Here is a 25,161-nt window from a genome sequence, read left to right as displayed (position 1 = left end):
GACATATTTCACTGTCTAATCTGAAATCCCTGTTTAAATACAAGCAGTAACAAGCTAATGCCCATGTAAATGCAAAGCTAAAGTAAAGGTTTCAATAATCAAATAACTGGACAGGGAATTTCAAGATTGTTATTAATTCCATTTTATTCTTTAATCATAACATACAGAGTATCAAGTGAGATAGAAAATGCATGTCTCCCATGAATATACATGGGGAGGCTCCCCTTTATTTGGGCATTTAAGCCTTCACAAATTGTTTCATAGCATTAGTGCTTTGTGATATCTAGAGACAGAGGGTCAGCTGAGAAAACAGCTCCCCAGGTATGGTACTAAGTGAGTATTCCTGGGAAAAAACCTAATCCTTTGTGGTCTCACACTGCAAATGTTTTCCTAAACCCCTCAGAAGTTGTAAAAGCTCCTGTTTTAAACCTGTTTTAAACCATTAGAACTTCTTTTCCTTGAGGTCCGAATGGTGCTTAACCTTTCTGTTGGCAGTTGCATAAGTTTTCTTAATGAGCTGGGATCAGTCAGAATGACATCTGTGATCACAGTAGTTTCCCCGTCTTTCTAGCATAAGCACAAAGAACAAAGGAAAAGGGTACAAAAAACTTACATGTAGCTTCAATTTAACTTTCTAGCTGATAATGTCAGGGTACTGCAATGAGAATGAAGTTTAAACAATCAGAAGGAAAATGTTCTTTTCTCTTAGCGGAACTTTGAGGGAGATAAGAAATTGCTAAAGACTTTCTGTACAAAAAAAACATTACTAGGTACTAGAGAGAGAGAGACAATGTGTGTATGTGCGTGTGTGTGAGAGAGAAGGCTTGCACAGGTCTTCGGTAGCTTGTGAAAATAACTTTGTGCATATAAAGAGGCCTCGGCTTTTATGTTGGTTTTTTTTCCCAGATCCAGAAGTGCTTTGAAATAGCTGTGAGCCGAGACGTGAGCAGAAAGTCTTGAAACAAGGAAAGCCTGGTGACTACTATTATGTGGGATGTTTTTCCCTCTCTTAATAGAATTCACAAAATATTTGAAAGCCCAATAAAGGAGAGACACTTTCCAGGCCTCTCTGAGAGAAAAGAACAGCTGAAAAATGATCTAAAGAGGGGCAGGAAATTGTCCCCCAGGAACTGACCCTAATCCGTATCTGATTCAGGCTGTTGATCTTTTGCTGATTCTTTTGATTTGCTGTTTTAATTCAGAGAGGGAATTTTTTTCCTAACCCACACTTAGGTGTTTTCAGCTCCCGGAGTCATCATTCAACCCTTCAGCATCATTGCCACACAAGTGGCTCAGTTCTATTTGTTTTTATTATGTCTGGTTTCTCCATACTCTCTTTTATCAATCAAGATTTCCTCACTCCATCCTATTGCTGATTTTTTTTTGGGGGGGGGGGTGTCCCTTTCTGCTTATCCTAGAAGCTTCTACTGTCAGACTTCAGCAGCAAATTTGGGATCCAGTTCCCTGTGATGGGTGCAGGGAGCTGCTGCAGCTCTGCAGGGACCAAGAAGCATGGGTGGTACTCTGGGTAAAATCTCCTGCATTTGCTGCAAGGAGAATAAGAGTTGCCTAGAACCTCACCTGTACAGTGTGTAGTTGCCATACTGAGCTAAACATCCCCAAGCTAAAGATGCCCAAGCTTCCTTGGTGATCCTTTAGTTAGCTGTTATTATCAAGACTTGAGGCATCAGTAGCTCTCTCTTAATCCTGGCAGCATGGAGCAATGCCTTCATATGCAAATCTTGGTGTTTCCTTGGTTAAAACTTTGGAACTGTTGTAAAATAGAGCTTAAAATACCTTTTTTGGTTAAGTTTGAGAATTGTTGCCGTTAAAAGCAGTGGTTTCTAGTGGCAAATCTAGCATGTAAGACTAATGGTGAATGGCAATCATTCATCAACACCAAAATGTATGCAAGTCTATTAATAATTCCTGGTGGGATGACATTCCCCCAGTACAATTGAGTAGTTCCGTGCATGCCAAAAACTTGCTAGATTCTCTTTTCCCTTCAGCAAATGCAAGAACCTACAGTTTCTGTTAACTTACTTGAAACCAAGTTAGTTAGTCAGGTAAAAAGAAGGAAGTTCATCATCTTCTGGTGGTGTTCTTCCAGTCTGTGTGTAACAAGCAAGAAAATGTATTGGAGTAAAAAAAGTTTTCGTAAATTCCCCTGGGGTTATATCTAGGTTTGACTATAACAACATGCTGAGCTCTGCGGATAGTAAATCCTCCCTTTTAAAAAGAACATTTTGCAAAGCTTTAACAGGAAAATATATGTATTTGTGGTAGACTTATGGGTATGTGGGTATGGCAGCTTGACAGTAAAAAGTCATAGATCCACCACTAGAAAATGCCAAAATAAACTCTGCACTCTGAAGTGGCACTGTAAATGTCAGCCTTTAGCATACCCAGATCCGCTACTGAATGCGATACAGACATATTGCTCTGTAATGAGTTTTACTGCTTTGAAAAAGTGAGATTTTGGTTATGCTCGCCTGACTTTTGTTTCACAGAAGATACCTGATCTTATGCAGAAGAACTCATGAGATTTGAAGAGAAGCTTTAATCTAAATATTCTTACGCTTAAATACTCCTAGGGTGAATAATTTTTTGCACAAACACTCCCAGCCAATCATTCTGACATTCAGTCACAAAAGGAATCACAATCTGCACCTTGGATTCTTCTGAAGTTAATAATGGTAGTGAACATGCATTCAAGGATGCTAACCTGGACATACCTTGCACACTTCACTTTTCAGAAAATCTGTTCCACATGTATCACCCAGCAATGTGCTATGAGCAATGTACTGAACTGTTTTTCATGGATAACTAAGGATCCATAGGGATCTATGAGGAAAGATTTTTCTCTCTCTCTTGTTTGATCTCTGAATTTCTGCAGACTTCCAGGCACATTGTTATCAAAGAACTAGAGACCCATATGATCATAGACAGAGGAGGTGCTAGCTTCATTATGTCCGTTTAAAAGGTCTACTGAGAGAGCAAGGAGGGGAAACAGAATCAGCTCTCAAAGACCGTGGAGGTCCCGTAAGTTAGAGAAAACGTCATGGGAAGAAAGGATGAGAAAAGAGCAGCTGGCCTACATTGTGGAGAGAAGGGAACCAGCCAACAATAAAGCATTGTCAAAAGTGTATGCTAGGAAAGATGGGTCAAAAAGAGGTAACGAGAAGCACAAGAAGATAAATTATTTGTGTTATACCCATTAAATTGCATGAAGACTATCCAAATGTTGCTTTGTTGGAGTAGTTGTTATGGTTGCTAGATAGTTGCTTGTAAGTGGAAGGTGCCAGCCCAGTAGTGACTAGGACAGAAATATATGAGAGATGATCTCCAAATCAAATTGTCAGTCACACTTTGACCTCTCCCATATAGGGGATTATAGTTTGTGCCTTCAGGGGCGGAAGACCTGTAGCTCTGGTAATTTTTAATGACTATCATATAGTCTTATTGTGTCAACAGAGTGACGAGCAGCCAGATGAAAAGCAGAAAGAAAGAGATGGAAGGATGTTGCAGGCAGGAGAAAAAGTATTGTAAAATCTAAAATACATTTAAAACCCATTATAGTTTTTGGTTTTTCCTATTAGGCTGTCAGATTCCATGATGCATTTTCAAACTAGCCTCGTGGAGCTGTGAAAATACGGTCCCCATGTCTCCTCCTTTTTCTTCAGTTATTTTTTAAGTGTTGTGGTATCAGGAGAGAGAGAGTCTTCTGCTGCTGACCGCAGCAGCATTTCAAAGTCGAAGCAGCAGCTGGGGAAGGGGAAGTGCAGCCTGTTGGCCTGAGGGATCAGTTGTCAAGCATGGAGAAACCTCTTCATGCCTCTCTGCTCAGCCTGTCGCGCCCTGCCTGCCCTGCGTGATGTGTCATTTCCAACTGAATTTAATTTTGTTGAAGTCTTTTACGTAAGTTAGGAAATCTAGTTTTTATTGTAGTTTTAAACCTTTAAGATTTGCATTGCAGAAACATAAAGTAAAATATGCTAAGTCTTAGGGTAAATTTTTTCAACCCGAACACTAGTTTTTGCAGAGAGTAGAGTCCTATGCAACCAAAGCTAATGGCAAGAGATCTCGAAGCGTTTCTGTGTTGTAACAGTCGCCACTGGGCAGACAGCTGCCAAATGTCTTGCAATTAATCTGATGCTTACTGGCTTTCATATCCCTTTCCTTTCAGAACCAGTGCCCTGAGTCAGAGGAGTTGGTCTTCGGCCATTTTGTGATCTGTAATGACACACAAGAGACACTGCGGTTTGGCCAGGTGGATACCGATGAAAATATTTTGCTGGCGAGTCTCCACAGTCACCAGTACAGCTGGCGCTCTCACAAGTCCCCGCAGGTACGTCAGAAACAGCCCTTCGAAGGCGGCGATGGCTAAACGCTGACCGGTGGCTTTACGCGTCGATTCTTCGGTTTTCTCTATGGTGTCAACTAGCTCTAACGCTCCAGCTCTTTCAGGAGCCACACGCTGGGGCTGCGTCGGAGGGAAAAGGTAAACAAAGAGTGAGGAAAGCCAGAAGTGTTTAGAAGTTACTCGAGGGTAGAACTGGGTGTGCACGACCGCTTTCTGTAAAGCTGAGCGGCTGTGGAAACTGAAGCTTCTGAAAAAAAAGCAAAAGAAGATCGCTTGCCAGGTTTTTATAACTAAGTGATCAGTGTCTGTTTTCTGTGATGTACATTAGAGGTTTGGGGAATTTTTTTAATGAATTGTTTTTACCAGAAGCATCTGTTCACTGAAATTGTTTGCAGAACAGAGTCAGACTGGACAAATCTCTCCGCTCAGCATGTGCTTGCATTAGAAAAGATTTGAAATTGTCAGAAACACCCCACTTAAATAGTTTAAATAATGCAGTTTCTGTTTCTTGGGTGTTTTTTTAAGGGTAAATACTGAAACCAAAATAAAATATTTTAAAATTATCAACAGGAAATATTTCAATGAAACCATGTTGTTGGTTTTCTTGAGTGGTGGTGAAAAATGGAATTTTCATCTTGGTTCAAGATAGAGCAAGAATTTAAATCTAAAAAAAGTGTTTATGAGACAGCAAAGCCATTTCTTCTCTCTTTTTAGTATATACTCCTGCTGAGTGGGAGACAAGAGACCTGTGCCACCTCGCTTGCTGAGTAGCAGTCCTGCGCTGAGGTGTTACTAAAATTTTTACAGATCCTAGGAGGAGTGTAGTGGGTGGGGGTTCCTAAACCCTCTAGAGCCCTGGAAAATGCCAGCCTTAGCGTGTGAGAGAGAAGGTGGTATTTGGATGGTAATTCTAAACAGGAGCCATGCCCACTTCCACTGCTGACAAGTTTCAAGTGTCTCTGGGAAGCAGAGATGGCAAATTTACTGTGTTTTTTATTCATATGTCAGTTGGTGGATACGCAAAACTACTGAATTTTACATGAGTGTGGTAATCTGCACAGAGCAAATGGAGCCAGCGTAAGCAGTTGCAGTTGACACTGAAGTCAAGGCGTAAGTAAGTTAAGAGGAAGGCAGGCTAGTAAAGGACCGTCTCACCCCAGCAACAGAGGAGTTGTTAGAAATGATGTGCGCTGATGTAATACTGCACAGAGGGGAACCTTTGGAGACTTAGAGACACTGGAGTATTATATATCCCTTGTCATGTTTTCAAAAAGGATTTATGTTTTCTCATACAAGCAAAATGCCTGTGGTGCCCCTGCCCATGGGTGAGCAACCTAAATGGGTGACTATGCACTGTGCAATTCGGCAAGTGTCAGATTGCGAGACAGGATCCCTGCTCATCAGGTGACAGTACTCGCGCTTGGGTTACGATTAACGTAACTCTCTCCGGTTGTGTAAGGGAGAAAGAACAACCAGGCTTGTAGAAAGCTAGCTAAACGTGACCCATATTTCCTAGCCAATTATCACTTCCTTTTGTAGCAACCATGCATAAAATCATTTAAACCTTTTTCATAAATGCATGGAAAAAGAAGGAAATGTTTACAGTGATTATAAATATAACCAGAACTAAGTAAGGCTTTCCTCTTAGCATTTTTTCTTATCCATTTTCTTATTACTTATATAAACTTACTCAGTTGGGAGAATCCTCTTTTTGACCATCGTTCTAGATAGTTCTACTAATGGTGTAGTTCTGATTATGGTGTATTTCTGATAATGGTGTACTTCTGATAATGGTGCAGACTGGAAAGAGTTTTGACAATTAGGATTATCTCAAGCAAACTGAAAAGCAGAAGAGTTAAAATTGTAGATTCTAACTGATACTTTCTGTCAGTTGGAGCCGAGCTGCTAAAGACTACCAGCACAAGATACGGCATTAACCATCCAACACCCAGAGAACTTGAATATTAAAACATTGATCTTTAGCTTTTCCTTTCACTCGGGGACTTGAGCAGTGCAAAACATTCCATTTTTGTGGCTACTATGTAAATTTCTTGCTACATGAAGGATAAAAGCACAGGATGAAAGATGGAAAAGTCCAGCAGAAAACCAAATCACACATTAGGGAGTGGGTGAGGTGACAGTAGGAACTTCAGATACATTTTTCAGATACTCATTCTTCAGCTGAAAGTTGGTGACGTCAAAGGGATTTCCTATTCTGTTTTGCTCTGATCAGATTCAGATTCACTGAAGAATTGGGCTGATAAACAGTCAGGAGTGTCATGTTGGATTCCCATGTCCCAGGAGACGGCGAAGCTAACAGCTCACTCCTCACTCAACCACGTTGCTGGCCAGCAGGCTCTTCTAGTAGGGGGGCTATACCTCCCTTGTCCCAGCCCTTGGAATAATTTCAAGAATATTTCTGCTCTTTTAACTTTTTTCAACAGCCATCTCTTGCTGGGAAATTTAGAGACTAAAAAATAACACTGAGGTAATTTCACTGAAAATATATGGAAGCACAGGCTTTCCACACGCTGTTGAGATAGAAGTGAGTTTTCTTTACAAAGGTCAGAGAATCTTGGCATCCATCTATAGGCCTTGTTCATTTGGTTAATGTTAAATATAAATCACTGTAAGTTTAGCATGCTTCAGAAAGGCAGTTCATCTAAACAGTCTAAACAGCACAATCCGTTGTCATTTTAGATCGTACAAAATAAGTTTGTTCAAATATTATTACAAATGTTGTCATGTAAATTTTTTCAATGATTAATATAAATCCTTGAAATGAAAATGACGACTCAGTTAAGACATCAGGTTGTCCCTATTATGCTATGGCACTTTTCTAATTGTTTCCATGCAAAACTATCTAACAGCTTATTATCCAAAGGTCACAGTAAATGCCCAAGCATGGACAAACCCTCCAAGTGTCATATTCATGGAATGCTAGATGACTTCATAGTTATGAAATTATTTCATTTCTCATGATAATTCCAAACTTGCCAAGTTAGTGAATTTTAAGAACTCTGAGAGCAGATTGTAAGATAAATGTGAAATAATCCATACTTCTGGAGTCAGGGACTTCCCTCCAGGCATTAGTTCATACTTGACTTACTTGACTTACTCTTGGGGATAAAATGAGTTAGGACAAGGTCTTAGATACCACATTCTCTTACTGGGAAAGCAAACCAACTTGCACAACTTCGGCTGGCTCATGTTTCTTGTTACACAGGCACTAAGAAGCAGCGGTTGCCATGAAATACTTTATTTAACCTCTGCAAAATGTTTTTTTAGTATGGCAAGGCAGTTCAGTTAAATGAAAATAAATAGTTTTAAAAGGGTAGTATTTCTTTCACATTCACATCAATAAAGTTCTCCATTTTTCTTTTGCTAATTAAGCATAGTGAGAGATGCAGTAATTGCCCTTTTGAATTATTTAGCACAATTAAATATATATACCTAAAATAAGTTATTTTTGTAGTAGCAGGTAGTTATATAATGCTTTGTTTACATTTAGAGTTAATTTTAATATTAATGAAGCTACTATAGGTTATAATTTAAGATTGTTCAACTTTTTCATGTTACAAAAACAGCTATAGCATACCGGGGATTTGTATTTACCAGCTATTGATAGTGTCCCTCCAACTGTTTGGCTTAACTTAAAGCTCCTTCCTTCCTTCATTTTTTCCCAGCCTGGATCTTCTACATTTCAGGGAACCTAACCTTTCCCTTTTAACTTTCACTCTGATTCCTGCAAGTCTCGCTAGTTTGGCTAATATTTCAGTAATAAGTCTGAGGTGCTCGGTCTTCTACTCCACTCCATCCCCCATGTTTTCCTCAGATTTCATGAGGTTTTGACCTTCCTTAGGGATAAGACACCCCCAACTATATAGTCCCTTTCAGAGTTGGGGTAGGTCCAAAACTGATGATATTTGAGGCTTTAAGCAATTCTAGCAAAAGTTGCCAGACCTTGTGAGTTCCTTTTGCAGATTTTAATGAAAGTTAGAGGTCTGCTAGTTATCATTAAAAGGGAAGAGAAGCTACATCACTCCTGTGCTCTACAGACAACGCTGGCTCCTACATTATTATTGGATCCAGTCTGCGCTCCTTATCTTGATCTTCAAGTTGCTTTGTGGGATGGGCCCCAGTTATGTCAAAAGTCATGTTTGTCTCCAAGACAGCTGTGTTTTTTAGGAGAAGGACTGGAGCATGATACATAGGGTGAAACTCTGAAGTTAGAAGAGATCAGATCTTCCTAGCAATTTACTCAGAGTTAAGGAATTCTGCCTTGCAAGACAGTAGGCAGTCGGAAGGTCCCAGCAGGGGTCACAGCAAATGTAAAAACCAGCTATTCATGTGAGAGTCCCCTTGAATGTATTCTGCAGAGATTGTTTGCTTGCGAATAAACAGCAAAAATCTTCTATAACATGCTAGTTATTACTGGTTATTTTCCCCACGCTCAACTTCATCAGAGTCCTCTGAAGAAGCAAAGAATAATGGATCTAAAGTCATTGTTTTGTTTTCTATTAAAAAAAAAAATCTTGCATAGGGGAAGTCTGCATTTAAAGTAGCAGCTCCCAAACCTTTCACCAGAGTCTTCTCCCAGGGTTCTAATAACAGCCCATTTTCGCTTTTCACCATCCTTAACCTGAAGCAGCAGGTGTAGTGGGTAAAAATCAGTTCTTATGTTGATTGGGAAATGACTTCAGTGAGAAAGTGGCCAAGTTACTGGTTATAAACAAAATAGATTTATTTCTTATCAAAGTAGGTAACTATGCCCGAAACAGCTATGTGCCACTTTACTGCTACTTTTACAGAATTTGGGGGAAAATGTCTCGTATCATTTGCTTTTCTGGTCTTCTGAACATACACTTATAAATTAGTAGTGGTTAGTATATTAGTAATACCTTCACTGGAACCCATTTAAAGTGGGGTTTTTTCTTCTTTTAAATAGTGTGCCTGCAAAGCACAACTTCTGCTAGAACTTTATAAACATAACTTTTAAAGGCAGTTGTAGATTTGGAAAGAGCTTTAAGAACCTCCTCCTTGTTCTCCTACAAAAAAAAAGACTGAAGCCAAATTTTAATTCATGTTGCATCTCCAGCAAGATCATAATTCGTTGTTATTTATTTCCAAGTTGCCATTCTTTCAGATATTATATTATAATATCTGAAAGAATGGCAACTTATTATGTTATAATATCTGAATATCTGAATTATGTTATAATATCTAAGGTATTCTGTGGGTTCAAACTTAGCAACTGTGACTTATATATCAGTTATTATTGGGATATTTTCCTATTTTATTGTTTAGGGATGTTACAGATTCTCTGCACAACCTTTTGTACTTTAAATAATCCTCCCCAGGCCATTTACAGAACAACGTCAGGCAAAAAAAAAGTTTTATGTTATTTTACACTGTTTCAGTAGTGAGAAGTGTATTGTTGCTTTCCTTTGGGGTCCTGCATTCAAAATCAATGGTTATATTATATTGTATTATATGACATGTAATTGACTTTCTAGATAATATCTGGGACAGATAAGGATTGATATTGTCCATGAATCACATGACCCCTCATGACCACTCATAATTTGGTTACCCTTCCTTAACCAAAAGACTCTTCTTTTCCACAGCATGTAGAGCTAGTTTGGACCTGCAAAGTTCAGGCCTGCTTTGCTGAGGCTCACAACACCTCCAGGAGCCCCCAAGGGTCAGAGTTTATCTGCCAAGTGTGACCTTTTGTCTACTAGCCAGCGTGGGGGCGAAGGCAATTGCTTTCACCCATGCTCTGTACTGGCCTTCTGTCTTAAAAAGGACGATGGTGTAGAACTGGTCAGATCTCCCAGGTCACATGAGAAAATGAAGCCAAACTGAAATTCAAACTCTTTTGGTGGCTGGTGCAGCTGACAATGCGCAGAATGAACGTTTCATTCACTGTTTTCCCAAATACTGATTGGTTTTACTGTTGTAAGTCCTGATCCTTGTCCAGGGCCACCTTGTATCCTGAAAAAACAACCAAAAAATACCAATAATCCTTCTCCTTTTATTTTTCAATTAAAAATTGCTTTAGCTTCAAGTCTTAGAATTCAGCTCCCATCTCCAGGTCTCCATTTCCTCTGTGCTGCTGCATCATCACAGCTTTTATTTTACTATCTTGTATCTTTTAAATTAACCAGCTGCTTCCACACCATTGACCAGATCCTCACTCAATTCCTCCCAGTCTAGCAGAGTCCAGAGCAATAATCCTTATTCTTCCCAAAAAGTTTCGCTTAGAAGACAGACATAATCTAACTACAGTAAAACCAAGTTAACTTTGGTGGATCTACAAGCAAATTAGAAATCAAGTTTGTATCACTGAGCATTTTGAGGGCAGAAGCTTTAAATTACTTATACAGCTGGAAAATGCTGCCTTTTCTGGACAGGCTCCATTCTTAGTCTCATTTTTAATCCCCCATTTTAGTCTTCATGCCTTGTCATATGACACTTGGCTTTATTTACTCAGATCGTATCCTTCACTCACACATGTAGCTGAAAACCTAAATTTTGAGGAGAGAATAGAAACATTCTGTGAAGAGACGTGATAAAGAATACAGCTTTTCTAGCCATTCGCTCCAGTAGGAACAGCTTCATCTTAGTCTGCCTGTCTGAAGGCAATTTCTTTCCCTCTCAAAACAGAAATCCATAATGGCCCAGAATTACAAATCCAAGCCTCAGCAAAGTCTAGTCAAAACAAAAAACTCTGTGTTATCTGTTGATATGTTTCCCTACCAGAAAATGCAGAAATCACGTGGTTACACAAATGAGTGCCTATCTTCACATACAGTCGATAATTGGTTTTAAATTCTCTCTAAGGTATAAATTGCCACTTATCACTGGATTATATTTGTTAGAATGCTTTTGAAGTCCCTTGAATATTTTTTGTACCTTTTTACAATGACTCCTCTTTTCTCCTAGTGTATGTACCATACTTAGCTATACTTGCTGAACTTTTTTAAAGCAGAGTGTCTAATAAATACTTCAAATTAACTTAAAGCTTGATAAACAAAAGGGCAATTACTGTGAATCTATAGTATTGAGTCAGTTTTATAACATTAGAGCTCTGCCTTGTTGAATATCTAATACCATCTATTATGATGTTTTCTGCTAAAATAATGTTAACACCTGATTACTTAATTTTCTAAAATTACTTCAGTTTTTATTTCCTGCCATATACCTCTGTATCACTTAGTGTCATTTGCTAATTACTTCTAGCCACGTTTTCCAGAAATCTCACATTTAAGTAACAGATTCACCCAGAGATCCCGTTGCATTTTCATGGAATGCAGTTTCTTGGCTTGAAAGTAAATTTGTGCAGTATCCAATTCTTATATTGTTATGTCATTAATAAAAATATCTTAGATATCTTTAACTTATGAAGGCTGTTCCCTTTGTATGTAGCATTTACCATGCTAACAGTATCTTTATAAAATAAGAAATTGCCAATATATTATAACAGCTTTTTTTAATTTTTCTTTCTGAACCGTGAAGTTAAACGCAGCTAATAGTTGTGCTGCAAAGAAAATTAGTAAGGCAGCATTTGGGAGCTAATGACTGCTCAGGGAAAGCTGACAGCGTGTTCCTTGGGAACATTCAACTCGTGAGGAAAGCTGTTTTTACAGGGTGGGAGACATCCTAATGTTGGAGCTACATACAGTTACTAATCATCAATTATGGCATTTATATGACATCTATCTTTGGAGCACACCGTATTTTGTGTACCTTCTAGCTGAGACTGACCACTAAGTACCTTTTCTCATTATTTGGCTGTCGTTTCCAGCTACTAGTTTCTCCAAAATAAACAGTTTTCTTGTTTCTCTTAGTTTTCATATGTGATGAGATTTATTCCCAGCTGCCTCTGTAAGAAACTGAACTGATTCCAGCCACTGCAGTTGCATTTTTTTTTTGTTTTGTTTTGTTTTTCCTTTTCTGTAACTAATACTTAAGAATCAAAGCAACGTGGTTGCTTAAGAGTTTGAGTGTCCTAGTGCACAGCATCCCTCAACATATTCTTGCATATAAAGCTGTGCCCACGCATGTGCACATCCAGATGCATGCCCGTGTGCACACTGGCACATATTAGCCTTTGTGCTTCCAGCGTAAAACTAATTTGAATCTGAATGCAACAGTCATCACTCTTGCAAATTCAAAAGCCACCCACTGAATGGATGTTATTGTTCTGTATGTAACTTGTGCTGAGGATACCACAAATTGCAAACAGGCTACTGAGTTGTAATATCTTTGAAAGTTGTTGCTGTGGTTGTTTCTTAAAACAATGAGAAAAACCCCAACATCCAGCCATTTACTGAGACCAACTGGCCAGGTCTATGGCCAGTGCTATCTCTTTTTTGGAGACAAATCGTGGGAGAACATATTTGCAAGTTTCAATTTTTGCTCGTGTAAATGATCAAACTTTGGGCCTGATCCTGTTCTCAATTACTTAAATTAATTAATGACAGATGTCCAAAATCAGAGTGAAATTCAACCCTCAAGAGAGAATTCCCACAAGGCCTTTATATAACTGTTTTAAAGGACTTAAGTGATGCTTAGGCTCTGTGCTGGCCCTCTGCAAAGAATAAATTTTACCCAGAATGCTTATTGCTTTGATCCCTTATATAGAACTCACATTCTTAAGTTTGCACAGCCACAAAAGATCTATACAGAGCTGAATAGCCAGATCTTCAGCTGGCGTAAATTTATGTAACTTCATTGACCTACATGGAACAGTACCAATTTTCACTACTCTGGCTTAAAGAATCTCCATGGGATAGAGGTAAGTGCGTATGGTGGGTAAATGGATGAAAGGCTCTTCAAATGATGAAAGACTATATTGCTCTGGAAGTGATTTAAGTTAAACTGGAAAAAAGCCACTCCTTTTCCGGAATAAATCACACAGGGAGTATAATTATGCAGTTAAATTTCTTCTCATGCAGTCAAGCTTGAACTTGCCACCACATTTGTGTAAGAAATGAAATGTTTCCCATCTCTCGGCAATATGCTAAGTTCTACATTTAACACACATATATGTGAGCTATACAAGTATATATACAAATAGATTTACATCCTTCTTTATTTTGAAGGGAAGGGTATTTGTAATTTTCTGTCTTCTTCTGAAGGCCAAAAATCTGGCCTGGACCTGCGTTTCATATCACCTTGCTGGTAATAAAGAGGGTGGATTTCTACAACAATTTCAAGGGCAATAAAGAAAATCTCATATTTCCTGTTTTAGGTTCTCTAGTCTAAACAACTTTTTTTTCTGAACAGTTGTAGGCTGGATTTTTACCATCCTAAATACCCTGCTGAAGCAGGTAATTTATAGAAATGCGTGATGCAGAGCCATCTTACAGTATTGTTGATTCTTCTGTTTGTGTCTGAAATCACAGAATGCGTGGATCATTCAGAGAACTGGTGTGCTTACCATTGCTGAGTTTTAAAACCAAGAATATTTCTCTGTCACGGGAATTCCTATCCTACTGCAAGGCTTTTTTTTTTTTCCCCCAGTTATGTATTGAAGTAGTAATTGCTTTCTTTCCAGCTGTTACACATCTGTATTGAAGGCTGGGGAAACTGGCGGTGGTCTGAACCATTCAGTGTGGACAATACAGGGACCTTTATTCGTACCATTCAGTACAAGGGCCGGACAGCATCACTTATTATCAAGGTTCAGCAGCTCAGTGGAGTGCAAAAGCAAGTAAGTATTTGATCCAGTTTGGAAAAAATAACATGAGTAATTTAAACTGTTATCTATCCATGAATTAGTCACCTTATTATTTATTCTGTCCTACTGCAAAAAAACAAGTATACCAGTCTTCTGAGGGCATTTTTGGGAGTTTTTTTTCAGTTTGGTATGGATCTTAGCATTTAAAAACTCAGTTACCACCACATATTTTACATGTTCCAGTAAACATCCCTTTCCGTGGTTTGTAAGTTCTGACAGTGCTAAGTTACACAGTCTCTTGCATGTTTTAAGCTCTGGAGAAGCAGAATTTGTATTTTTCTTTTAGAAACTGTTCATATCTAATCTGGGATGTAATTCAGGCCTTTGTATTGTTAAAAGAGAAAGAAGTAATGACCAAATTAACATCTGAAAATGGACTGCTGTGCAGTAAGTTTTCACATACTGTATTTGTAAAGAGATCTGTAATAACACTGCAGTCATTCTGCCTGTGTTGGCAGAAGCCAGAGCATGTTCCGCTCATGGATATGGCAGAGCGCCTTATGTTGCACAACAGAAATACAGCTGATCGGACAAGAACAGTGTCTGGCGTCACTGAAAGCCCTGCTGAGATTTTCCTTGGGGGTTGTAGCTATGGTGTGCGCCCTCATTAATGAGAAGCAAATGAAGACGGTTGTAGCAGGGACATACGTGGAATGTTGGTCCTCAGTATAGCTTAGAAAAAGTCAGATATATGTCCTATGATAAATAATTCATGTATGATGGACAGCAACAACTCTGAGTCTAATTTAGTCGTTTTCTAGGTGGGTGCACTTAAATACAGAAATATGGTACAGCCATTTAATGGCATTATAAGTTTTAAAACAGCAAACATACCGAAAGGTTTGGATCGCTGGATTGTGATGGGAATGTGAGCTGTCAGTAGAAAGCTTTCTTCTGAAGTACATCACTGTCTGCTCAGAAAAGGCTCAGCATTCAGAGACCATCACAGTACTCTTAAAATCCAAACCAGAGCTATGTCAGCCGTGGACAGTACTGCTGAGTTCAGTGGGAATGAACGTGGATATGTTACATGTTTCTTTCAAGCCTGAATATTGCCTTAGCGATATTTCAAGTGTTTTAATGCCTAGGTTTCTATAAAATTGCATATGCATTTGGCCAATAAAAATAATGTCTTACCATTCACTGCCTTCAGCAATGCTTGGGAATACCTAAAATAGGGAGATTATTCTTGTACGGGTTTTCACTCTATAATTCAATTTTGACCTTTCTTTTTCACAATTGTTTATATCTGAGCTGCATATTTTTGTATGTTTTAGATCCTAATCTGTGGAAGACAGACAGTCTGTAGTTACCTTTCTGAAAGTATTGAACTCAAAGTGATTCAGCATTACATTAGTCAGGATGGACAGGCCGTTGTTAAAGAACACATCAACTGCCTTGCAGCCAAGCAGAAGTTACCTTCATATGTCTTAGAAAGCAATGAGCTCACCGAGCTGAGTGTGAAAGCTACAGGAGATGAAGACTGGTCCCAAGACGTATCTCTGAGTTCTAAACATAGGGAACACAGCACTGTCATTCAGGTATGACTAGGAATAGTTACATGCTAAATATAGCATAAAAAATGTCTGAGAGAACTGGGGACTTTGTGTTTACACCTCTATTTGATATGATTTAATGTTGAACATTATCAGCCTGGAATAATTTTAGTATAATGCTGGTGATTTCTCTGCATACAGGTACCATCTTCAAAGAGTTCAATTACATATGTGTGGTGCACAGTTTTGACTTTAGAGCCCAACTCTCATGTGCAGCAACGATTAGTAAGTACATTTAATGTCTCTGAAATCTAAATGTTTATACCTTACATGTTATATAATAAATTAAGGGCAGAATGACCCACTTTAAAGATTTATTAATAGCTTGTTTCAACAGTTGTAATACTGGAATAAAATTAGCCTTAAATTGGTATATTCCTTTCTTTTCGTAGATTGTTTTCAGCCCTCTTTTCATTGTAAGGAGCCATCTTCCAGACCCAATTATTATACATTTAGAGAAAAGAAGTCTGGGATTGAATGAAACACAGGTGGTTCCAGGGAAAGGACAGGAGAAAGCACTGCAAAATATAGAACCTGATCTTACACACCACCTGACATTTCAAGCCAGGTAAAATACTCACATTCCTTGAAAATGGTTCATTTGTATGGAAGAGAAGGAATAATTTACACTTTAACTTCTGGTGCATTTTTTGTGAGAGTGTGGCATATGCAGAGGAGATACAACAGAACAAGCATATGTAGCCTGAAATTATATGGTACGAAATACTAAATTTGGTATAACTATCCTAAGCACATTGGCATTTGTTTGCTTAAGCAGTCCATGTTTTTGTGTTATGAAATATAAATACCTGAATGATCTTGAAATATTTTTTGAGAATACTGAAGAGTTTCTAGGGTCTCAGACACAAAGGTCATTACAGTGTCATAACAAATTGTGCATGTCAGTTAATGCACAGAAACTTGTTAGACATCACAACTTGATTCATCCATGATACCTTGAGAGTGTTCCTGCTGCAGAGTATGCTTGGAAACCTTCATTAAAGAAAATGTTAGTGCTCCTAATTCTTGATCTTGTGTAAGTGACTGAATTTGTTTTCAATGACAGGGAGGAAGATGATCCATCAGAGTGCGCAGTCCCTATCTCAACCACGCTAATTAAACAGATAGCGACTAAATCCCATCCAGGTGGCAATGTCAACCAAATACTGTCTGAGTTCTATGGTACCACTAATCCTCCCCAGCTTGCGTGGCCGTATAATAGGAAGGATTCAGACAGGTAATTCTTTGCTAAACCTTCTTCATGATTGTTGTATTGCCTTTTCGGATAAACTGAAATCACATTCAAGAATAGTATGTGTGATCAATATTGAGTATTTTTTTCAGTAATTACATGATTCCCGTATGTAACCTGCAGAATCTGTTGCAGGTAGGAAAAAATTGGGGTCACCCTAGGGGCTGCCCTGGGTTACACTGAGATGACTGCATCAGTAAGGATGAAAAAAAATTGAACTACTTTTTTGAGAAGTGTCTTTTGTTGTCTTTACTGCAGGTCTAGAGGCTGTTGTTTATTCAGTAGCTCTTTGTTTCACTACAGAAACAAGGAGATGGTGTAGGAGGTGTCGCTGAAAAAAAATGGAAATGTGATTTTATGACTGTAAAATCGCAGGTTTAGTTCTGAAGGATAGTGGTAATTCTGTTAAGCCGTTTCTTTAATTGACCAAATTTAGAATGAGCTTATGCCGTTAAAAATATGTCTTTATAGCCTACATGTAGCTAGATCTGTCTGATGGCATCTCAGTATGTTCCAGAATGCTAAGGTAAGAGGAGATTGTTTTTCTATCTCAAAACCAAAAAAGTCTTGATGGCTTATCATTTGTAATCTTGAATTAATTATTTCTTTGACTTTATCTTTTTGTTTATTTGTTTTTGAACAGCAACGAACAACTGTCTCAGTGGGATAGCCCAATGCGGGTAAAGCTGTCAGTGTGGAAACCATGTATTAAAACTCTGCTGATAGAACTCTTGCCCTGGGCTTTGCTTATCAATCAGTCCAAGTGGGATCTCTGGCTGTTTGAAGGAGAGAAGATCGTTCTTCAAGTACCTACTGGGAAAGTAATTATACCTCCCAACTTTGAGGTAACTTTGCGATTCACGTTAGCAGGCACAGTTCTGCTAAATGTTCTGATTCTGAAGAATGGTTATTAATCCAGATGATTCCCACTTTCCAGTAACTACGTCTGTTAGTCATATGATGAGGAGTAGAAATAGCAATAGAAATTTGCCACACTGACTGAGCCACCAAGTGGGTAGCACGACATACTTGATAGCATAGTTAAAAATTGTCCGTAAGACACTGTAGGAAGAAGACCTGCATGCCATCTGATTCAGCAGCCTTCTCTCCTTCCTCTCAATCCAGCCAATGAATCCACAGCATGGGCATAATGTAGCAGCCCAAGTAAATTGCTATAAAGGCCAAATGCAAACTTCGGCCCCTGCTGTGCCGACCTGTCACTTGGGAAGTGTGTTGACCACAGTAGCAAAGCTGACAGCCTGGAAGGAATGTTTGGTTTGAGAGCATTTTAGGTTGAGTTGTTTCATAGCTCGTACGCTACCAAGAAAGGTTTGATAATGAGATAGAGTGAATTACACACAAGGAAGATTCTTTAGAATGCCTGCCTTCCTGAATTCAGAGTTTTGTGTAATGGCCTTAGCTTGGCCACTCACATACTTTTTTATTACAACCGCAATATTCTTTATTTTTGAAAGAATTAAAATAATTTGACACAGCGGTTTGTCAATTCCAGTTGGACAATCTGATACTTCCTGTTTATTTTGCCGTCTTTTTTTCCCCCATGTATGTCTGTTCATAAACAAAAGTGCTGCCTGTTACCACATCTCAGTGTAGACTATGGTCTCGATTCCACTGTGAGGATCAGTCCCATATTTGCATTGTGGCTTCATCTATCCTTGTACCGCACAGGGAGAACCAGAGGGAGAAAGGGAAGAAATGAGATTGACTTCATACTGGAAACTACGTTTAACTCTAGTAGAAGTGTATCAAATTTTCAACAAGTGATAATCGGTCATTTTTCACTTGCAGGAAGCTTTTCAGGTTGGAATATACTGGGCAAACACTAATACTGTGCACAAATCAGTGGCGATTAAACTGGTTCATAATGTGACCTCCCCAAAGTGGAAGGATGCTGATAACGGGGAAGTAGTAACATTGGATGAAGAAGGTTTTGTTGAAGCAGAAATAAAACTTGGTGCTTTTCCAGGTCGTCAAAAGGTTAGAAGAAAATTATCATGATTTATGACAATAACTTTATCATAATGTCATTATCATAATAACTTTATCATTTTAAAACAGTCATATAGCAGATGAAAACAATCGAATGTATGCAGTGTAAAAGTTCCTCCTTAATTATGTTAATACATGTAAAATATAATGAGAGTATAAACAATGCATGAAGTATAATTTAAAGAATTAAATTGTGAAAAACATTCTGCCTAACTCACCAAGATAATACAATACCTTCTGGAAAAAGAACTAATGAATTCTCAGTCTTGTTTGGAAAACATTGACAGATGCAACTTCAGAAGTATGTGATGTGGCTCCGGTTACAAAGTGCATGAATATAGACAGGGTTTCCACAGTTAAAAAGATAATGGCAGTTGTGTCGCTATATTTCAGTACCTCTTGTGGTTTTGTGTGTGACCTTATCATCATTTTTATTATCTTACAGCTGTGTCAGTTCTGCATTTCTTCTATGGTTCAGCAAGGTATACAAATTCTACAAATAGAAGACAAGACAACAATAATCAATGATACGTCATATCAAATATATTATAGACCACAACTTTCTATTTCCAAACCCCACTCAGGAGAAGAGGTAAAGCGCTGTGGATGCTGTTTGTGTTTGTCATCTGCGGTACCTGGGTGTTTAGATTTCTGTGGTCTCAACTGCGTATAGCCGTAGTTGAACAGAAATCTTTAGACATAATAATGAAAGTATTTTATGTCATTTTAATTTAAAATACAGAATCCTGGGTAAATTCAACTCCAGTAATTAACTGTGATCAGAAATCTGTGCGAAGCAGGAGATTCTTGCACATTGCAGAATTAGTTCTGCCTGTTCTCCATCTGTTCAAGCACTAATGGCCATTTCTGTAAAACAGGCAGCATAATCCGTAGTAGCTGTCGAAATTGTTCGCTGAATTTTTACTGAGTTTGCATGTAAAAGAGGTATATTGGCCTGGCAGGCTGAAAACTTTTTGTTATCCTTTTGGGAAGATTCCAGTGATCTGAATGAAGCTGCAGACGTGCCCAAAGTTTATGTATTTCAGCAAACTGCATCAAATCGTGAATATCAGTTTTCTAATAATCGCACAGTATACTTAAGGACTAGCTTACAGGAACCAAAATGTATGCACGGTCATTATATTTTAATCAACCTTTTATACATATTTATTGAAGATTACATTTATAGTAAAATATGTGGAAAGAATGCTCAGGGTCAAACTTTCTGGAAGAGTTGGCAGCTAAACAAATTTTTAAAGTTCCCTATTTCTGTATTGTTTTACTTCTGCACTAGCTCTCTTCACATTGGTATCTACATTTGTGCATCGCACATTTTGTGGCAGTCTTATGGGATGGGGAATTGGAAGAATGTTGAGGCTAAAATCCATTCTTAATTTTATATCTATAAATGGATTTTCTTCTCACAGTTATGTTGTTACAGTGATGCAACTGTTGCTTTTGGTAGTTATGTTGTGCAACTGAGAGTGGACTGTCGATAACTCTGCTCACTTAACTCCCTAAGTATACCTGAAGACAGAATTTGGCCAAATAGCTTTTAATGCAGTAGACTTAGTGCAACTTCTAGTTGAGTTGTGGTCAGTTGGCTACTTGAGACTATTCTGTCCAAGATGAACATGAATAAACTTCCCATTATGAACCAGTGTGTCTTACTACCACCATCTTTTTTCTTTCCAGGACTTCCACTCACTGGACAGTACGGTGTTCAACGTCAGTCCAGCCGGGGCACCACCCAGCGAGGCGCTGAGTGCTGTGCCCTGCTGGGACCTGATGTCGGACACCAGTCCCTCAACTTCAGGGGCTCCTCTTACTGAAAAACGCATGCTGCTGAGTTTCAGTCCAGGCGGCTGCGCTGGCAGTTGTGACCTGTGGAGCCTACCAGCTGTCCTTAAACAGGAGTTCCCTAGGCAGAGCGTGGCGGTGCCCACAGGGGTTTGTAGTGAAAGTGGATTTTGTACCAGGTACTGTACGCCGAACAGTCATGAATCATGAACTTTGCTTGTCGCTATAAAGCCTCAGCTAGTAAGAAACCATAAGAGATTAATGCAAAAGTCAGAGTAACACATGCCCCCCATATGTAAAGGCAAGTCTTACTTTAATTTAAAAATTGTTATCTTTTGATAGTTTTGATGCTTTTATTATAAATGGTTTAATGTTATGACCGTGTACAAGTTGTACAATTTTTATAATGTATGGGCTGCTGGGTTTTACATGCATACAAAATAAGAGCATGAAAACTTATATTTGAGATTATGGTCTTTTTTTAATTTGTGGGTAACAATTTTAAGAGTTCAAGAACAGTGTGAAATAATGCAATAGAAAACTTCAGGTTTTGTTTATAAAAGGTAAAAATATATTTTAGTAAGAATAATAAGAGGATAAACAGGAAAAGCAAAAAAGGGCTGCAACTATTTTGAGACTACAACAAGGAAAGATTTCCAAGTTTTAAAGCTTGAAATATTCAAATGTGCATTCCATTTACATGCAAATGCGTCCAGCTAGTAAAAAATAACAGTCCAATGACTTGTCAGATGCCCAACTTCAGTTCTCAGACCTGATATCTGAATCTGTTCATGCTTATACCGGTAAAAACAAGAAACAATCAGCTGAAATTATAGAAGCTACATCAGTATATATTACCAGCCATATGATCTTTCTCTTGCCTGAAGTGCTTGGTATCATTCAAACCCTCATACAGTTCCTCTGCAGAGGCTAAGAGGTGTCATTGTGGATATTAAAGATTCTCACAGACTTCAGATTAAAAAAAGTTTTAAGGGGAAGACCAAGGAAAGGATTCCTTATAATTCCGAGAGAGGCATAGAGGAACTCATGTTCCTAATCAAATTTTCAGACTGTTTGGATTTTTAAAATCACCATGTGGTGAAGTTTTTTAGAAATAGTCAATAAATTTGCACAAGAAAGAAAAGAATTTGTGTTTATGCATGAAGAAATTTTATGTAGCTAATGAGTAGAACTAAATTAATTTATTTTCATTTTGGAAATTTATGTGGTGATGATCCATAACGTTAACATTTGAAAGGGCAATAGCATTGTGGATCATTCCAGGGGAGCAGTCAGTTACAGATTTATGTATTTGTTAAAATATCTTTCATGTGTATCAGAGAAGTATGTGTGCAAATTCTTCTGGAAAATTTTAAAGATTTATGTTGAAAATTTGGGCCTACAATCTCATGTTTTTAATTTAATATAAATCTCTGCCGGCTAGGGCTCCCATCTTGCAAACACACGTGCTCAATTTAACTCAAGAGTAGTCTCTATGAAGTGATTTCTTTTCTAATGTTGTTTTTCATGCTATTTCCACATGTTCTTCTGTTTATGTCTCAGTGGAGATACATACTTGCCTAAATGTATATAAATACCTGTGGAATTGGAAGTTGATCATAAAGAATCTTACAGATGCTAATTTTGAATGTTTTTAATTGTCCAGAGTAATAATACATGAAGATTTCAACCAAAACATGCATAATCAAATATAGCTGCTTCTGTTTTAGAGCCATAGCACTGACTTATCAAGAGCATCTTGGCGTGACATACCTAACGCTTACAGAAGATCCTAGTCCTCGTATAATTATCCACAATAGGTGCTCTGTTCCCTTGCTTTTAAAAGAGAACTTCAAAGGTAGGTAATTAGAAACAGTGCACTGTTGTAGTATAAATTGTATCTCCAATACAAAATTGAGTTCAGTATATATTCTTGGTTACAACAAGAACTTGATGCCCTCATAAAGGTCTATCTCAAAGTGAGAGACTCTGGAAGATACAGAAGCCTGGAAGCTATTGGAGCTAATCGTGAGGTCAGGAGTATGAACTTACGTGGCTCCAGCCTTTTGGGTCACCCTGGTTCCAGCTGTCAAGATGACTTGGCGGTAGGAAACTAGAAGGCAGTGGAGTTTTGTTGACATCAATTCAATCCCATGGAACATTAAAATCTCCTCAAATTTGCAAATGTAATACAAAACATATTGCCAAAATTCCAGTTACAGTATGTTAATGTAATGATCAGTGGAACATTATTCATGTAAATCTTAATGACATTAAAAAGGAAAAAAAACATGAACACATAAAATTCCAACCAACAGAACAGTAGTGTTTTATTTATTAGTAATATTTCAGGCAGAAACTTCCTAGTTTGTGTAAGCATAGGTAAGTTTTGATTTAACATGGGTTTTAGAAAGCCCTAATCTTATATGTTTTATAAAATTTCAGATACACCAAAGTTTGAAGTTTACTGTAGAAAGATTCCAGCTGAATGTTCAGTTCATCATGAACTTTACCATCAAGTCTCCAGCTATCCAGATTGCAAAACAAGAGATTTTTTACCCAGCATTCTTCTGAAAGTGGTGTCGTCTGATGAATTAGTAAATGAATGGAGTGATTTTGTGGACATCAACAATCAAGGAACACAAGTAAATCGCTATAAACTATTTCCTAGTTCACAGCATAAATGGTTGTCTTCCTGGCCTGCAATGTATATTGTTCCTCTGCAATAAGCCTATCCTTTCTGTTGGTTTTAGGGTTTTTTTAATTTAAGTCTTGGGAGCTCTCCTTCTTAAGCCCTTTCCCATGGAAGTTTTAAAGTACAGATTACCTTCTTCACTGTCGGTTTTAAAAACAGCTAGCTCAAAAATACAGGCTTTCTAGTGCTGAATTTTTTCACTTCTTTTTGATCAACCTGGCAAGGCCAAGGGATACCCTGGAAAAATCAGTCCTGAAAATTTCTGACCCTGTAAGCAGCGAATCCCACAGGATCCAGGAAAATCCTTCTATTTGGTAACTTAATTATCACAGGATTTTTATCTTTACATCTTGTGGGAATCATCGCTGTCATTCTCCCCCTGTGTCTTCACAGAAGCTACACAGGTCTTTCTAAAACAAAACTAAGTGCCCCTTTTTTTGCTTCTGTTATTTTTCTCCCGTTTTGAGGTAAATGAAAACTTCCTTGACTGGAGTAATTCTTTTTGATGGGAATTTTTTCCATCTTTGAAGTCATTAGTTTACATGGAATCAACATAAACTGCTTGGCTCTTTGAAAGAAATACTAGTTTCAGATGTTTTCCCTGGGGACCAATCACAAAATGCTCTTGATTATTGAGTGTTATGTTATATAGCAAGTAGTTCGGTTTCATTCAGCAAGCCAGTCAAGCAACGCGAGGTTTCATATTTCAGTCATTAATGTTATGCCAGACCAGGGTTCTTTATAAGTATCTGGCTCCTAGAAGGAATTAGATGCTAAGACAACATTTGGGGATCATTGTCTACTTGAAGAACTCTCCAAATAAAAAGTGTAGCCTTCTGTTATTGAAGTTTTAGGGTTTACACTTTGAGAATTTCCCCAGGATTTCTCAGTCAGTCTTTCTCTTAGGAAACTATGTAAGTACACAAGGAATATGCTAATAGCTTCACATACAACTTGGTTCAGATTGTAAAATAACTGGGATTTAGAGGACCTTAGATAATTTGTACTCTTTCTACCTAGGCACAGATCGGTACTTCTTATTCTGTTAGAAAGAAAATTTTATTTATTTACCAAAATTAAGGTACTTACCTTTTTCATCAGAATCATCTGAAATTGGAATGAAAATGACCCATCTTTAAGATCAGTGAGGGTTTTCTAGAATAATGAGAGTGTATTGAAAATTCAGTAAATGTCCTTTTTTCTCCAATTACCTCATGCAGGACTGTGAATCTGTTTAAGATAAGCAAAAGATTAAAATTGACATATCGAAATTAGAGATTCTTTTGTATGTAATTCTCCAAAGAATAAGACATAACTTGATGAACAACATTTAATTATCTGTGCAAGGTTATTATAAATAGTGTAACGAGAATCGGTTTAAGTGCTGATCCTACTGAACTTCCAGGTGCTTTTCCTTCTGGTGACTTGTTAACAACAGGGAAGATTCTTCAAGACAAACAACTGTTTACTTTACCTGTACTAGTCTATTATATTTGTGTTATTCCTTGGGTTTGCATTCCTTTAAATTATAGCTTCTGTCATTACAATCCAGTAAACAATTGTGTTGATAGTAGCCCTACAAGGAAACAGAAGCCAGCTTGCTCTAACAATGACTGCTGTGAGTTTCCCAAACCTAAAAAGACCTTAATCGTTAATCTTTTTTTATTCTGGAAGAACAAAAACATTACAAAACTTGCATGGAAATATTGCAGAATTAAGCTCCAAAAATAGTATTTC

The 25,161-nt window shown here is 37.9% G+C and overlaps 1 protein-coding gene across 1 annotated transcript in view; it reads left to right on the top strand.

Annotated features, from left to right (window-relative positions):
* VPS13B (vacuolar protein sorting 13 homolog B) overlaps positions 1 to 25,161 on the top strand; it is a gene marked incomplete at both ends in the record, with an annotated part of 485,525 nt that overhangs the window by 435,338 nt on the left and 25,026 nt on the right. The window contains 12 exons of the mRNA XM_081996267.1: positions 4,187 to 4,348; positions 13,929 to 14,084; positions 15,389 to 15,652; positions 15,809 to 15,892; positions 16,060 to 16,235; positions 16,734 to 16,904; positions 17,563 to 17,764; positions 18,729 to 18,917; positions 19,375 to 19,521; positions 20,625 to 20,908; positions 22,460 to 22,587; positions 23,175 to 23,374. Of these exons, the coding sequence (XP_081852393.1) occupies positions 4,187 to 4,348; positions 13,929 to 14,084; positions 15,389 to 15,652; positions 15,809 to 15,892; positions 16,060 to 16,235; positions 16,734 to 16,904; positions 17,563 to 17,764; positions 18,729 to 18,917; positions 19,375 to 19,521; positions 20,625 to 20,908; positions 22,460 to 22,587; positions 23,175 to 23,374 (2,163 nt within the window). The remainder of the gene's footprint in view (positions 1 to 4,186; positions 4,349 to 13,928; positions 14,085 to 15,388; positions 15,653 to 15,808; positions 15,893 to 16,059; positions 16,236 to 16,733; positions 16,905 to 17,562; positions 17,765 to 18,728; positions 18,918 to 19,374; positions 19,522 to 20,624; positions 20,909 to 22,459; positions 22,588 to 23,174; positions 23,375 to 25,161) is intronic.

Source organism: Phaethon aethereus, assembly GCF_964289735.1.
Source record: "Phaethon aethereus genome assembly, chromosome: 2".
Taxonomy (NCBI): domain Eukaryota; kingdom Metazoa; phylum Chordata; class Aves; order Phaethontiformes; family Phaethontidae; genus Phaethon; species Phaethon aethereus.
Note: the sequence above shows the minus strand (reverse complement) of the source record. Positions and strands in the feature narration are given on the sequence as shown.